This window comes from Sus scrofa, chromosome X (genome assembly GCF_000003025.6).
Source record: "Sus scrofa isolate TJ Tabasco breed Duroc chromosome X, Sscrofa11.1, whole genome shotgun sequence".
Lineage (NCBI taxonomy): Eukaryota > Metazoa > Chordata > Mammalia > Artiodactyla > Suidae > Sus > Sus scrofa.
The window spans coordinates 85,969,868-85,987,437 of NC_010461.5; the positions used below are offsets into that span (position 1 = coordinate 85,969,868).

A 17,570-nucleotide genomic window follows, 5' to 3' on the forward strand; every position below is an offset into this window, starting at 1 on the left:
GTTATTTCAGAAACAGTTCCTGTAATCCTTCTGAAGAACTCCTTAATGACTCTTTGTTCAAAGGGACTCAAATGAACCAGAAAGAGATTTTCTCAAGATCAAACTGGAACTAAGAAGAAGGAATTGTAATATCATAGGGACCTTAGAGCCCATCTAGCACAACTTATTTGTCTTACATATGAGGAAACGGATGCCCCAAAGAGGTTAAGTGATTTGCTTAAGTCTAATGACACCCATTTCTCCTTTCTTTTTGATATTTACTGAGGTTTTCATAAAGCCTGGAGACAAGACAAAATAAGTGAACATATGTAGCTGTGTATATTTAAAAACTGTGACCATTTTAACAAATTAAGTCAGTTCTGTGTTCCTCTATTCTGAGCCATCTAAGGCAACTAATGTTACCTGTTTGTTGTAGCATTCCACACTTTCTTCTATGCTAACTCTGTGTGTGTGTGTGTGTGTGTGTGTGTGTGTGTAATTTATAGATATACATACATACACACATATATCTTCTCATCCCTCATTTTTATAAAAATGGGAACATACTGAACATATTGCTCTTCACCTCTCCTCATTACACACAAATGTATCACAAACATTATTTCATGTTGTTTATATATATCTGACTCATTTTTAATAGCTGTATCATAGTTCATGGGCTATATATAACCTTTCTTTATTCAACCATTCTTTAGATGGATATTCAAGTTTTTTTTCTATTTTTTTAAAAAATAAAGACAGTATTACAATAAACATCCATGTAAACATACACATATCTTTACACCCATGAGTTACAAGATAGGAATGATCACTGTCAGTACTAGTATTCAATATTGTTTTGGGGGTTCTAGCTGATGCCATAAGAAAATTAAATGAAATATGCTGTATAAATAATTGAAGAGACAAAATAATCTTATTTTTTAGATTGTAATTATATACCAAGAAATCCCAAGAGACCAAACAACATCAATAGAAATGGAACTAACAAGATAATTTGGTAATGTAGCTTAATAAAAATATACAAAATATTCAATATTTTCTAGTAATAATTAGTTAGATATATAAAGGCAAAATTGAAATTATCCTATTTGCAATAATGAGAAACTATAAAACACTTTAGAATACATTTAACAAAGATGGGAGAAACCTATATAAAAATATTATTTTAGAGAAGGACATAAAAATATAGTCTATATCATTGGAGAGGCAGAACATATTTATTCATAGGAAGATCTCATAAAAGATCAGTTATTTCTAATATATAAATATTTATTCAGATTTGCTAAAATATGATTTTTTAAAAATAAGACAACATGATAAACATTCGAAAATTCATATGGATGAATGAATGTACCAGATTTGCAAAGGAAGTGTTAGGAAAAAAACATTTATGAGAGGGAATTTATTCTAGCTTACACTGAAATTACTGTACAACAGCAGCAATTAAAACAATTCAAGAAAGGATAACTAGATCATTTGAATAGAATAGATAGTCCAGAAACAGGTAAAAATATGTATACATGAGAACTTAGTATATTATTACATTTCATTTTAAAGTATGTGAAAGGGGATGGTGGCTTATTAAAAATGGTGGGTACACAATTGAGTATTCACTTGGGAAAAAATAATTATATCTCTGACTCACACCATGTTTAAGAAAATTCCAGATGGATTGTGAGGAGTTAATTTCATCTACTAAAATAACAGTTTAGGAATGACCATTTCTAAATGCTGTCACCATTACAATGAGATGAGCTTCCAAAGTTAAGAGCTTTAGATTGATTAATCTTGTTACTCATCATGACAATTTTCTTGAGGGGGAAAAAATAAGATCATTGCAGACCTCATAATACCAGCAGCCCAAATGACCAACATTTTTTTTTAACTAAAAATTGGTTTGGTAAAATGCTTGGGGATTTTGAATCCCTTTTGGAAATGTAATGATATTGATATGTGCCTTATTTCATAACCATAAAATTACATTCCATCCTGAAAAATTTAATCTATATAATTAGAATTTTCCAAGATACTTGCATCCAGAAGGAATTAGCTATGAAATCTGAGGATGTTTCAGTTTTATGTGCCCTGAAACCATAGTCAGTGATACAAGATTTAAGAACCATTTATCCTTGTTTTTATTTCTAGAATTGGGAAAACCATTATTTACTATTTATAAGTTCTAGAGAAGGTGGGTTAATGTTTGAGGAATAGGTATTTCATATGTATAAGAAGCACTGGTCTTTAAGTCTGGGAACCTGGATTCTGGTCACCATTCCAACATTAATGTGGATAAGTAATTGCATACTCCTGAGTCTCTATTTCTCCATATATAAAATAGATGTAATAACATCTGCCATATGTCTCAGACATGTTATAAAAATCTAATAACTAAAGTTCTTACTTGTTATTTTTTGCAATGATAGAAATGGAAAATTTACATAGGAAGTTAGAAATAAAGTTACCTAGGGCATCTCAAACTCTAATTGGGAATTTTAAGATTCAAAGTTTTTTTTTTTAACTCATGTTATTCTGCGTAATCTATAACTATAAAATTTATCCTGTATGATTAGATGTGTTTTGGCAAATGTAAACACCACAAACAAGATCCAGAACATTCCCATCACTCTAAGGTCTTCCATGTCCTTTTGTATTCAATTCCCTCCTCCTAGCCCAAGTCCTTGCTAAAAACAAATCTGTTTTTTTATATTATTATTACTCAGTGGATTTTATTACATTTGTAGTTGTACAGCGATCATCATGACCCAATTTTTTAGCATTTCCATCCCAAACCCCAAGCCCATCCCCCCACTCCTAACTTGTCTCATTTGGAAACCATAAGTTTTTCAAAGTCTGTGAGTCAGTATCTGTTCTACAAAAAAGTTCATTGTGTCCCTTTTTTTAGATTCCACATGTAAGTGATAGCATATTATATTGGTGTCTCACTATCTAACTTCACTTAGCATGATAATTTCTAGGTCCATCCATGTTGCTGCAAATGCCATTATTTCTTTCCTTTTAATGGCTGAGTAATATTCCATTGTGTATATGTCCCATATCTTCTTTATCCACTCTTCTGTCGATGGACATTGGGTTGTTTCCATGTCTTGGCTATTGTATATAGTGCTGCAGTGGATATTGCAGTACGTGTATCTTTTTGAGTCATGGTTTTCTCTGGAGAGATGCCCAGGAGTGGGATTGCTGGATCAAATGGTAATTCTATTTATTTTTAGTTTTCTGAGGAATCTCCATACTGTTTTCCATAGTGGTTGTACCAATTTACATTTCCACCAATGGTGTAATAGGGTTCCCTTTTTTCTACCCCCTCTCTAGCATTTCTTGTTTGTAGACTTTTTGATGATGGCATTCTGGACAGTATAAGGTGTTACCTCATAGTGGTTTTGATTTGCATTTCTCTAATAATGAGTGATGTTGAACATCTTCTCATGTGTTTTTTGGCCATCTGTATGTGTCTTCTTTGGAGAATTGCCTGTTTAGATCTTCTGCTGATTTTTGGATGGGGTCATTTGTTTTTTTGGTATTGAGCTGCAGGTTTATAAATTTTGGAGATTGATCCCTTGTCAGTCGCTTCATTTGCAAATATATTCTCCCATTCTGTGGTTGGTCTTTTTGTTTTGCTGTGGGTTTCCTTTGCTATACAGAAACTTTTAAGTTTAATTAAGTCTGATTTTTTTTTTTTGTCGTCATTACTCTAGGAGGTGGATCTGAGAAGATATTGCTGTTGTTTATGTTGGAGTGTTTGGCTTCTGTTTTCCTCTGAGAGAAAACATATCTGTTTTATGTTCTTATATTTTTTTTTTTTTGTCTTTTGTCTTTTGTCTTTTTTTGTTGTTGTTTTGTTGTTGTTGTTGTTGTTGTTGTTGCTATTTCTTGGGCCGCTCCCGCGGCATATGGAGGTTCCCAGGCTAGGGGTTGAATCGGAGCTGTAGCCACCGGCCTACGCCAGAGCCACAGCAACGCGGGATCCGAGCCACATCTGCAACCTACACCACAGCTCACGGCAACGCTGGATCGTTAACCCACTGAGCAAGGGCAGGGACCGAACCCGCAACCTCATGGTTCCTAGTCGGATTCGTTAACCACTGCGCCACGACGGGAACTCCTATGTTCTTATAGTTTTGCATTTTCTAGAATGTAATATAAATGGAATAATGTGATATGTAACCTTCTGTGCCTGTCTTTGCTCACTAACAATAATGAATTTGAGATTTGTCTATGTCGTCATATATATCAACAGTTCATTGTTTTTACTGTTGAGTAGTGTCCAATATTCCACTGTAGAAATAAACCACTTTTAAGCCACCCACCCATAGATGATCACTTACTGCTGGGTTTTGGTATTTAGGAATATAGTTCTTACAAGAGTGAGTTTTGACTGTACAATTTCTTGATTTATCAAATTGATATGTTCTTGTCAGCTTTTATAATTTTTGACTTTTTTTCCCTCAAATTTAACAGGAGTTTACTGTTGATCTTTCCTAAATTGTTATAAGAATCCAGGCTTAGGATTTCCTATTGTGGCTCAGCGGTAATGAACCTGACTAGTAGTCATGATGATGCGGGTTCGATCCCTGGCCTCACTCCATGGGTTAAGGATCAAGCTGTGGTGTAGGTTGCAGACATGGCTGCATATGCCAGCAGCTACAGCTCTGATTCAACCTCTAGTCTGGGAAGTTTCGTATGCCTCGAATGTGGTCCTAAAAAGAAAAAAAAAAGAATCCAGGCTTAGAAGGGACCTCCTGTATGTCCTTAATGATATTAACAGCATTCAATGGATAAAAACAGATAAAAAAATTAAAATACTTTAAGCAATTTCTCTCTCTGTAATCTGACAGCTTTCTATATATCTGCTAGAATGATCTTTCAGAAATGCACATCTGATCATAGTATACCAGCATACTATGCTATTTAAAGCACTCAAATGATTCTATACCAAACCTCTTAGTTAATAGTTCCTTTTTGTTGAGTGTTTATAGGACCTAACACTGTGCCACACATGTTCATTCATTAGCTAATTCAATTCTTAGAACAGCCTTGTGAGATAGGTTAAACAGTATTGGAGATGGGATTTGAAAACTGACAATGTGCAAATATCTTAGAATGAAATTTAAGGCTTTTTCTTTTGTCTTTTTGCCTTTTCTAGGGCCGCTCCCATGGCATATGGAGGTTCCCAGGATAGGGGTCTAACTGGAGCTGTAGCCACTGGCCTATGCCAGAGCCACAGCAACCCAGGATCTGAGCCACGTCTGCAACCTACACCACAGCTCATGGCAACACCGGATCCTTAACCCTTTGAGCAAGGGCAGGGACTGAACCTGCAACCTCATGGTTCCTAGTCAGATTCATTAACTACTGCACCACGATGGGAACCCCTGAAATTTAAGGCTTTTAGTATCTTGCCTCAGCCTACTCAGTGTCACTTTCAAGAGAGCAAAACTATTCATATTTTTTTTTGTCCATTCCAAGCTTTTTCACATCAGAGTGCTTCTGTACATGTTATTCCCTCTGTCCAATATGTCCTGCTTGCCTGCCTAACTTTTACATATTGTTCAAAATTCAGCTCATATGCTTACAGTAGCCTACCTGCACACCAAACCTCTCTGTTCATGCCTAGTCTGCTATAATCTTTTTTTGGCAGGGGCCATGCCCAGAGAATGTGGCAGTTTCTGGGCCAGGGATCGAACCCATGCCATAGCAGTGACCAAGCCACTGCAGTGACAACACCAGACCCTTAACCCACTGAGCCACCGTGGAACTCACAGTCTGCTATAATCTTGAATGATCCAGCATTAGAATGACGTCAAATATTTCTTCTGTTCTTTTCTCCATTTCTCCTTCTGGTATTCCATTACATTTATGTTACATCTTCTGTACGTCTCTCACAGTTCTTGAACATTATGTTCAATTTTTTTTCCATTCTTTTTTCTCTTTGTTTTTTAGTTTGGGAAATATCTGCTGAGATATCTTCAAACTCACTGATTCTTTCCTTGGCCATTTCCAGTCTATGAATGTACCTATCAAAGTCATGATTTATTTCTGTTTTGATTTATATCATTCCCCTTTTGAGTCTTTCTAAGAGTTTCCATCTCTCTTCTGTCCTTATGTATCACCCATGATTTCTATTAGTAACTTTAATATATTAATCATACTTATTTTAAATTCGCAGACTGGTACTTCCAAATTTCTGCTATATCTGAATCTGGCTCTGATGCTTATTCTTTCTCTTCAACAGCGTGTTTTTTTTTTTTTTTTTTTTCTGCCTTTTAGTATGCCTTGTAAATTTTTTTTAAAATCCAGATACGATATACTGGGTAAAAGGAACAGAAGTACATAGTCCTTTAGTGTGAGGTTTTTAATGCTTTTCTGGCTAAGAGTTGGGCTGTTTTTACTACTTGCTGTAGTTGTGAGAGGCTAAAATTCCCTTTGATGTCTTTGTTTTTCACTCCCTTGTTATCTTTCAGTTTTCCTAGAGACTTCTTAAATAAGGTCCATGTTGTGCATTTCTTTTGACTGTAATATGCTGTAACTATACATGAACTCTATTGATGTGTTAGTAAGGTATAGGGTAAGGTAAAGCTTTCTATAATCCTATGATTAAATTCAGTCTTTTAGTCCTGGGCTGTGACCATCTTATATGCTTGTCAGCTTCCCTCTCACTTCCCATTAGGTAAAACAGAAAGGATAGAGGGAGACAGAGCTGGATATTTTTGTCCTCTACTTCAAAGGCTAGAGGAGGTCTAGAGTTTCATATTTCCAATACTCCAGGTCCTTTATGGGCAGGCTGTTATTGCAGAGAACAGAGCTCTTTGTGAATATTTCAAAATGGTTTACTCTCTCCTTCCTCTGCCAGAAGCATGAAGGGATTGTTCTCTAATCATCATTGTGAGTATTTACTGGAGCTCTTGGAGGTAAAATTTACAAAAGTATGGGGTGGGCCACTCCCAAGGATTGGCATGCCTGAGATTTTTATTTATCAAGCTTTGTTCACAGTTTCCAGAAATTAGTCAGTTAAACTTTAAGTGTTCCTATCAGTTTCTGGTTCCTGCAGCTGCTTCTGCTCCCTGTAAACTATGATTTTCTGCATCCATCTGTCTCTCCACTTTTTAGGGCAGTGGTTTTTACTGTCTCCTCAATTATCTGATGTATATTTTAAAAGTTCTTGAGTTTGTTCAGTTTTTTTCTTGTTGTTAGGATGGTAGTAACAGTTTACAATTCCTTTGTATGCCAGATCAGAAATGGATATCTACCCTTTTAATAGAATCATAACTTTGGATTATCTCCATACTCCTATAGAAATGAGTCACATTAACTCCTAATAATGACTAACATATCATGATACATGTGTATGTAATCTGAAAGCAGAATACTGAGGGTAAAAGCAATAATAGAATAATAGTTAATATTTATTGAGTGGTTTTAGCAAGTGATGCTCTATATTATAGAGCATTTACATGCATTACCTCATTTAACCCTAGTAATTATCCCTATTGGTAAATATTATCACCACCTTTTTAAAAAGAGGTGAAGCAGCTTAGGCTTATATTGGTTAAGTAGCATGCTCAAAAGCATACCGCTTGGGATTCCATCACCAATATTTCAGTATGGAATTTATACTCAACCACCCTTGAAGTCCCAACCACGATAGGACTATGAAGACAGAAAGTTAGAGAAATAGAGCTGGGAAGGGGAAGGATTCCCTGCAGTGGATTATCCTGGGCACTTGAAGTAGAGATGAGGCTGTAGAGTGCAAGATTAATACCTATGTCACAGTTGTGCTCCTATCTCTTCCATCTTTAAAGTGAAGATAGTTTAGTTTCCCTAAAAATTGTGAGGTAGAAGCCTAGATGCTCTGTGGAATAGTGCAATCTCCCAGGGAAAGGAAAGAAGTTGAGTTTGAGGGGATGGGTGTTACATATTTGGACAAAAGTGCCTTGAGAACCAGAGATTACATGATTGGCTTATGGTTGCACAGCTGCTTTGTGTCTGAACTTCAGAATCAGAATAAATATTTAAATGAATTTCCCTGGTGTTCTTGCTGTGAGAAATGAGTCATGTGCTCTACATAGCACTGAAGTAACCATGACTAACAAATCGAATGGATTGAAATACACCTGTGGGTATGATGATGCTATCTCAGAAGTAGACTGAGAATATAGTGGTGAATATTTCAGGGTTGAAATTCCAAGATCTAAATGTGCCTGGCAGCTTCAAGGGGCTTGGTCAGCAGATGTTTATGTCAAACATCCTGGGCTCCCAACCTAGCAATGGCCGACAAGTGACATCTGCTGCCCGGGAAGGATGGGTATAAAGGAAGGAAGTTGGACTTTAAAGGCTAATATTATTTTGACTGAACCAGGCTGTCCTATAGCAGACGTTCTATGGGTGGACAGCCATGCCATGAACTGAAGCTTTTTGCTAAACTTAGGAACCTTTAGCAAGACTGGCTCTTAGCAAAAATTTCCAGTTGATTAAGTTTAATGTAATGGCCTTGGGGCATTAAGTAATAGAGGCATTATGCACTGAATTCAATATTGAGGGCCAGCTCACATTTGAAGCTTTGGGGTTTGTCCTTGCCTCAGATAAACAACCATCTTGAGACCTGACCTATGTTCTACAAACTTCATTGCCCAACAGGCTGTCTGAATTAAAATAAACATGTCTGGGGATGGCAAAGTATGGGAATGTTGTCTGTCCAAAGGAAAGAGGCGATAGGAAGATTGGGAGCAGGAGAAGCAGAGACAGTAGTAAGCCTATCACCCAGCAGCTTAAGGAAGAGATGCTGCAAGTAATGGAGTAAAGATCCTGGAAGATTTCTGAGATTTGATATTGGCACCCAGACATGGGTAGGATAGCCAATAAGGTAACTTCATGAAGGATGGGTTAGTGGGAGCAGGATGTTATCTACAAGAGCCTTCTGAATATAATATAGTTTCTCTACCCACTTGCTAGGATTAGTGTTGTAGTGGCCTCTTAGGGAGCTGTACATTTTCAGTGGGTTAAAGTATTATGTTGCTGGTGGATGGTTAAGCATTTAGTGAAGATTTGTTTTTATCTGATTAGTCTGTTGGCACCAATTTCCACCGAGAATTGCCAGAGGTTTGGAGGAGATATAATCCAGGATTGCAAAAGTTTAGGGATGGAAAGCATTTTCTGTGTTGGATAGCCACTAAATATAGTGCCGCCCAACAAGTGTATAATGAAAAAACTGCAAGCCTCTGGATTCTGGCGCTCTTATGGTCTCGTATAGTATCCCCATATGAAGAGTGAAACACTGAGACCTAAGGAAGGGAAGCAAATTTCCCCAAGATCACAGAACTTGGGTGAATCCCAGGTTTTGGCCAACAGCTATCTTGCTCTGAAGCCTTTTTCTTTTTCATCTATAGTACATTGCTCCAGAAGGGTGGATGTGACCTGAAGATAACATTTTCCTATGCCACATTAAAAAAAAAAAAAAACCCTATTGGGTACCAAGAATCCTTAATAAGGCTAGATGACGACTTGCAAAGCACTTGGGAATATCTAGATCTAGCCCAAAGAACATGTGAAGATTCCATGCTGTTCTTCATAGGAGTTATTTTCTAATTCCTATATATTCTTTAGAGTTTACTTCCTGGGGGGATGAGGGGAAGTAGTGTGCACAGAAAATGAAAATGGTCAGAGCTAATAATATATGGACTCGCACTCCCTGCCACCACCAAATGACATTAGAAAATGATGCCATTTGTCTTTGACTGAAATGAGTGTGTGGGCTCATTTGCCTGCCCCACCACTGCTATGTGAAAGTGAAGCAGCTCAGTTTTCATTTTCCTTTCCTCTCAAAATGCCCAGAGGGACCATATTTTTGTTTAATGACCTCCAGAATGATTCTTTAGAAATCTGAGGCTATCAGAGTTGGAAGCAATGCGAAAATAATTGTGGATTATTATTGTATGACGATAGTGGCAGCTGGGCTATTTTTTTCCTTTCTGTTCAGTCTTTCTTCTTCATTTTCCCAGAAACCTTATATCCCAAGGTTTAACTCAGAAGCAAGTCTCATATAGGTGATAAACCTTGCCAGACATGGTATGTAATATAATTTCAGACAGACCCTTAAGTTCTTTAGAAAGACCCTAGGGAGCGAAGCAGCTTTATATCTAGATGCCCTAGGTAGTATTGCTTTTATTTACTCTCTGACAATGTGTGTGGGTGGTTGTATTGGACATAAAGCAAGCATATCTCTTAAATATTATACCTGTGAACCTAAGTGTCAGTTTTTGTGTTTTGTTGTCAAAACTTCTGCTATCATAACAGAAAAAAATCTCTTACAATAAAAAACTAATAAATGGGCACTCTCCCGAATCATTTTACAAATACATGCGTACACACACACACACAGCTGGGGACTGAAAATCAGTACCAATTCTACTTTTATGTGAATACTTAGGGTGAGTGTGCGGATGGTGGGAGTGAGGGTGGGGAGGAGAGATAGAGGATATGTTGTATACACCATATGGAAAGTGGAAATTGCTCTCAAGTATTTTTCAGATCATCTGCCTCACGATCAGTTTTTTAATGGCCTTAACTGACAGAGTCAGAATTTAGATGATAAAATACTTGAGCACTCCCTCACAGATATCCGCTACACCTTCAGTGATGTTTGTAGTCTTTGGCGATCACTATTGTTGAACAATAGTGTAAAAAGAAGTCTGAGAAAATTCCCAAAAGACAAAGCCACTTGGCTGAATATTCTTACATACTCTGCTATTGTTATATCCTTGTCAGTCTGTGGAAAAGTGTTAACTGTTCCTTTCTAGTAAAGTCCAATCCCAGTAGCAAGAAACACTCCCTTACATTCCCATTCAGAAGGTAAAAAGAATTGACCTCAAGACCCAAACCTTATCTTCTGGTCGTAGAACACTGAACTCAGAAAATAAGTGAAAAATTTCTCCATTCCCTTACCAGAACAATGTGTGACCTCATTTTACCTAGCTACGTTTCTAGAAAATTCCTCAAGCCTAATTTTCTTGACTCCCTTCCCCTCTAGCCTACCTACAATGGATCTCTTAACTATGGGGAGAGAGCTTCTTGAATATTATTATTAGTTTTACTATAATAAATAATTAATGAAGCTATTGCCAAGTAAATATGTAATAACAAATTTTTAATAATGGCTGAGACTCCCTTGTACACTCTGTTGCTAAGTGGACACTGTCCTCTTAGGACTCTTAGGAAATATTCCTGCCATATAGAAAGAATTAGGGCATTAAAATGCCGTTTAGTGACCTTTAAGTTTCTGCTCTACCTCTTTTGCTTTGGGGAGTTTGTATGTGTTTCTGTTTTTGCAGAATGTCTCTAGGGACTTTCACATCTTGGGATCAGGCCTTTAAACTGGTTCTTAGGGATCAGGCCTTTAAACTGGTTCTTAGGGATCAGGCCTTTAAACTGGTTCTTAGGGTAATATTTCAGCTGTATACAATAAGATGCATTTGTGATGTCCTCTGGTCATTGACTTAACTTTTTAGCTGCATATTTTGAAAACTAAAGAAAAGAGTACAAAAACGTGAAAATCCAAACTTGCCAGTACTAAGACTTAGTGGTGTGAATTTTTATTTCTTGTTTACTTGGAAATATTTTCTCTGCAGGAATGCAAGCCAAAAATGTGGAGAAGCATCATAATACAGAAAGGAAATGCTCTTCTAATCCAGGAAGTTCAAGAAGAAGATGGAGGAAACTACACCTGTGAGCTTAAGTATGAAGGAAAACTTGTAAGAAGAACAACTGAATTGAAAGTTACAGGTAACATTGGTTTTATCAAATAATGGCAAATGAGATTTTAAGTATAATTTGTTATAAGAAAAAAGTTTAAAAAAAAAAGAGTGAACTTGCTGTGAATTTAGAATTGGCCACAAATCAAATAGTTGTGACATTGCACTGATAAGCTATATATGAAATATGGACGATTGATTTAGGGAACATGATCCCAGTTGCTGCATATCTGTTCTCTGCCTTTATGACAGGTTCTTAACTCTTCAGGGTATCATTGATTGTTACTAAGCATCTCAGAAAAGATATACTGGAACCACTTTAGAATGTTGACATAACCCATATGTGGAATCTTCCTGTAAGTGAAGGCTGCCTCAGAATGAGGTTCTGTTGGACTTTTGGAATGAAATCTTGGACTGCATCCAAAATATCATTTATACAAAATTTCTCATAAATGAGTGATGTTATTGTGGGCTTTTAGTGATTCTTAAATGGAGCAATTCCAAATGAATAGCATGCACATATGTGTTTTATATCTGAAGTATAAGCAAAGTGTAAATTCGTAATTCTACTCATTATGGAAGAGAGGAACTCAGAATATTCTTGCCTGGTAGAGAATGTTAGGAGAGTTTTCAGCAAAATAGGACAGAACCTAACACTATGAAAATTATCCCTGACAGTGTGATGGACCTTAAGAAACTGTGTGAGAAAAAGTCTACTTACATTTGTTCCTGAGCAAATCTTAAGTAATTTTCTTCTTCTTATATATGTTTTAGATTATGTATGTGTACATAAGAACACACACATTTTTATATTGTGGATAAATCTGAGCCATAGTAAAATTTGACATTATCCAGACAAATGTAATAATGATTGCACAAGTTAACTTATGACTAATTCACTCGGTCATTACCCATTTAACCATCTAATGTTGGCATCAACTAGTTGGGTAGTTATAACATATTGTCGCTAATGATAGGAATACAGATTTTCTTCTCTATTGTTTTTGTTTCTATCTAGCTGACCTTTTGAAGAGAGTGTTAAAATCAGTCTACTAATAATGACACTTGTTTAGTAAGTTCATGTCTATAACTCACATATTTAATTTAATATTTGATCCCTAAGAGTCAACTGTTTTTTCCCCATCTTTTTCTAAATTCTTAATGTGACACCAAGAAGTAAAAATATATATTTTTATTAAAAATTAATATTAATAGTTTTGTTCATTTTCTATTCTGATATATGACAGTTTTACTTCTTGTTCTGAATTTTCAAAGTACCTTCTGTGAAGGTTTAAATTATTATTTATTACATTTAGAATAGATAAGCAATGAGGGCCTATTGTATAGCACAGGGAACTATATACAATCTCTTGGGATAGACCGTGATGGAAGATAATATAAGGGAATATATATATATATAATATATATATATATAAATGACTGGGTCACTTCGCTGTGCAATAAAAATTGACATAACATTGTAAATCACTTATACTTTAATTTAAAATTATAAAAAAATAAATATAAAAGCTGGGAAAATTTTTAAAAAATAAAAGGAAAAATAGATTACTATTATTATATTTTGGTCATGTTCAAGGCATGTAGAATTACCTGGGCCAGGGATTGAACCTGTGCCACAGCAGTGACAACACTGAATCCTTAACCACTGGGCCACCAGGGTACTCCTTAAATTATTATTTTGATTAGAATTGTGTTTTCTTCCCCATGAGCTTTCAAAAATAACCACCATATTGGGCTAATTCCAAATAGCGAATATCTGCTTTTGTTTAATTTCTGACTTCCTTAACATGAACTAAATGTCTTGCCTCATTCAAGCAGAAGAGTCAATAGGCAGTTATATATCATTGATAAGTGACCTGACCATGCAAAAATCCTTACATTAAAATCCCTTGGACCACAATCACACAGTCTGTATCAGATGCTTTCAGAATACTTCCATTTAGGAATCATTTAGTAAAGTTTGTAACATTATAGTATTTGGCTTATATTTCAAGTTGTATCAGAATAAGGTAAATACCAAACCTCTTTTATGCTTCCATCTATTGGGTTATGGTGACAACACATTTGTTTAGTTTATTTTTAGAGTCTGGAAAAGTAGAGCTAGATCTACTTATTTTGAATTTCTTGTTAAGTGTTAAGAAGAATTTAACTAGGGATTTAAAATATCACCTGAACTCTACTTCCCAGATTTTCTCAGACTTTAATATGCATCAGAATCACATGGAAGAACCCAGGTATGGTAAAGATGAGACTCTTAAATACAGATTCCCATGTCTTTCCCCCAGATTCTAATTCAGTAAATTAGTAAGACTAGGAATTTGCCTTTCTGTCCTGGTGAATCTCTTGCATGCCTTTCAAGGATCGTGCTTTGAGAAACACTAGCTGAAAGAATGGTTTTAAAGAAGTCAGTCACAGGTTTGATTCCCTTATGAGAATGTTGGTCCTCTCTCTTCTCTCTCTCTCTCTCTCTCTCTCTCTCTCTCACACACACACACACACACACACACACGCACACACACACACATGCACACATGCATCAAAGCTAATTTTCATAGGCCCCGAATTGCTTCACTTAAACTCTTAAGAGCAGTCATGAAAATACCGGTTTTTGGTCACTAAGGGAAATCTGTCAAGGGAGGGTAAGGATAAAGCAATCACAGCCACTGAAAAACAGTAATTTATTCATTTTCTATTCAAATAAAAATATACTAAATATGTATTACATACTAGAAAAATTCAAAATTATCCTTGGGTCATTGTTCATATAAGAAGATATCAAGGAGTTCCCGTTGTGGCAGAGTGGTTAACGAATCCGACTAGGAACCATGAGGTTGCGGGTTCAATCCCTGCCCTTGCTCAGTGGGTTAAGGATCCAGCATTGCTGTGAGCTGTGGTGTAGGTTGCAGACATGGCTCGGATCCTGCGTTGCTGTGGCTGTGGTATAGGCCGGCGGCTATAGCTCCGATTCAACCCCTAGCCTAGAACCTCCATATATCACAGGAGCGACCCTAGAAATGGCAAAAAGACAAAAAAAAAAAAAAAGATATCAAATTTATGTGTTTATTCACACAGTTCAAATGTTACACTTGATGTAGAAACAAAATGGCTCCTTGGTATGGAACCTCAAGAAGTTGCTCTATGAATATTTATTTTCAATATTATCTAAGTTATGTCATTGTTTCCTTGATATTAAAAAGCAATTAACTGATTGTCCTCTCATAATTCAAAATATAAGACTGGGGTTGTTTTCTTTTTGGCCACACCCATGGCATGTGGAAGTTCCAGGGTCAGGGATCAAACCTGCGCTATCGTTGCAGGCTGTGCCATTACTGGGGAAACACCAGATCCTTAACATGCTGTGCCACGAGGGAACTTCCAAGGATGGGCTTATTTCATGAGTAACCTACTTGGAGTTCTCACTGTGGCACAACTGGATCAGTGTGTTCTCTGGAGGCTACAGGTTTGATCCCCAGCCTCACACAGTGGGTTAAGGATCTGGTGTGTGGTATAGGTCACAACTGTGGCTCGGATCTGACCCTTGGCCTGGGAACTCTGTATGCCAGGAGGCAACCAAAAAGGAAAAAAAGAAAGAGAATAACCCCAAGTTTAGTAATATGCAGGCATGGAATAGGAATTTTAATGCAAAATTTATAGAATTAGTTAATTACAAAATCATATAGGTAGATTTTTTTTAGATTGTGTATGGCAAGTATGAAAGTTTTAAAGATTATTAAAAATTTAAAATATTATTTTCTAACTGTTCTTTTAAATTTCTAAATCTGAGAAATATTTCTTCAGTGAAACAAGTGTTCTTTTAGAGTATATAGGTGATACTTTAAATAGATCAGTTATAAAAAGATCCAGTTATTCAAAACTAATTAATTAGAAGGTAATCATTGGCTTTATGAAACTATTTTTTCAGTCTAAAAGAATTTGTCATCAGATTTCTTTAAATAGCCAACTATTCCTATCACATTAAAGTAAGATTTGGTTTGAGTGCAACTTTTCCAGAATATTTTTAATATTTAAATCATAGCAGGCTTGTGTGATGTGTTGCAGACATTTCTTTTTATTCTTTTGGAGGCTGCAGATAAATATGGAGGGCTTTAACAACAAATAGAAATGTATAATAGCATGTTTAGATAATTTGCCAAAGATGCCAACGACTAACACTTTTATTTCCCACAACATATTCAGATGGCTATTTTCTATTTTAAAGGTAATTCTTCCTTTATTCTCACATTGAAATTTGTGAAGAGGGCTAGTGGAAGTGATACACAGAGGAAGAAGGTTGATTGTGTGTTGGTGAGAGTGTAGAATAGGTGATAATGGAAGAAGGAGAAGAGGAGTAGGAGAGAGTAGGCAAGAAAATAGAATAGAATCTCCTGGGATTAGAGTAGACTGCCTAGAGAGGGTCAAAGGCAGGTGTAAATTACAGGGGCTCTTCAAAATGAACACTAGCAGAAAGCCGGTACTAATTAACTGTATTTACAAGATAATTCACTATTCACCTGACAAATCATTCACAAATGCATGGCTTTATGCAGCTTTTTAGAAATGCATCTTGGCTACTTAGGAAAAAAAATTAAAAAACCAAACAACATTAACCTGTTCTCTGGCGAATATGCAAATAATGCCCCTACTCCTGATTATCTTAGTTCCAGCGTTTCCGATTTGAGACTCTTCACTCACTAGGGATAAAAGATTTCTTAACACATTTGTGTCGGAATGTCATGGCTAAAAAGAGAAGTTTATTCTCTGGATAGGTTTCAAGGATTTGCTCCTAGGTTACTATAAGCAATAGCACCAAAGCAATCTGACATGCAAAGCTTGATAAAACTGCAAACTCGAAGTTGGAATCAGTTTTTGGTAAAAGATGTTCAAATGCATTACTTCAATAAGTGCTTTTAATTTCGCCTTGCAAAGTTAAAACTAACTTTAGTGCATTACTGCAAGTGCCATTTAGACTGCATAGCTTGTTAGAATAACCTTCTTTTGGTATGGGGAATTGCATCTATTTAAACAGAGGAAGCAATTTCACATCTGATTTGAAAATAGGCTTTTCCTGGCCCTGGGTCTTTGTTCTTTTATGCCTCTACTGTTAATCCTGAGACACTAGGGTGAGAATGGGTTTAGGAAAAATAGTGGTGCAGGGCTGGGCAATAAAAAGAAGTAGAGATTCTGACCGAGAGATAATAATACAACAGAACAGATCTGTAAACCAACAACTAAATAAAAATCAAATAGTTGCCTCCAGAGAACTACTGTCTATTGTCTGCTTTGGCAGACATGTGCTTAGTGTTTTTCATTCATTTTTTTCTCACTGATTCTTCACAACAATCCTATGGGTGTGGATATTGTTATTATTCCCACTTTATAGAAGTAGAAACTAAAAGTTAGAGAGGTGAAATTATGTCCCAAGATCACATTGTTGTTTTTTTATTAACTTTTTATATAATGATTTTTTTCATTTTAGTTAGTTTACAGTGTTCTGTCAATTTTCTACTGTATAGCATGGTGACCCAGTTATACATACGAGTGTACATTCGTTTTTCTCACATTATCATGCTACCTTCCAAGATCACATACTTTGTAATGGCTGAGTATGAATATGAATCTAGGCCTTTTTGAACCTGGGTCTCAAATATAACTTTTCAACCATCACAAAGCACAAACCATATAATTTCACATACCAAATATATATTATACACATTGAAAAAGATTCCAAATTATTGACACAATGTACATCATTCCACTATAATATTCTTTTGGTACATTAACTGTTTG

The 17,570-nt window shown here is 36.0% G+C and overlaps 1 protein-coding gene across 1 annotated transcript in view; it reads left to right on the top strand.

Moving 5' to 3' along the window:
• The window catches only part of IL1RAPL2 (interleukin 1 receptor accessory protein like 2), a 1,116,804-nt gene that overhangs the window by 622,001 nt on the left and 477,233 nt on the right, over positions 1 to 17,570 (top strand). Inside the window, exon 5 of the mRNA XM_001925154.7 lies at positions 11,640 to 11,793. Within this exon, the coding sequence (XP_001925189.7) occupies positions 11,640 to 11,793 (154 nt within the window). The remainder of the gene's footprint in view (positions 1 to 11,639; positions 11,794 to 17,570) is intronic.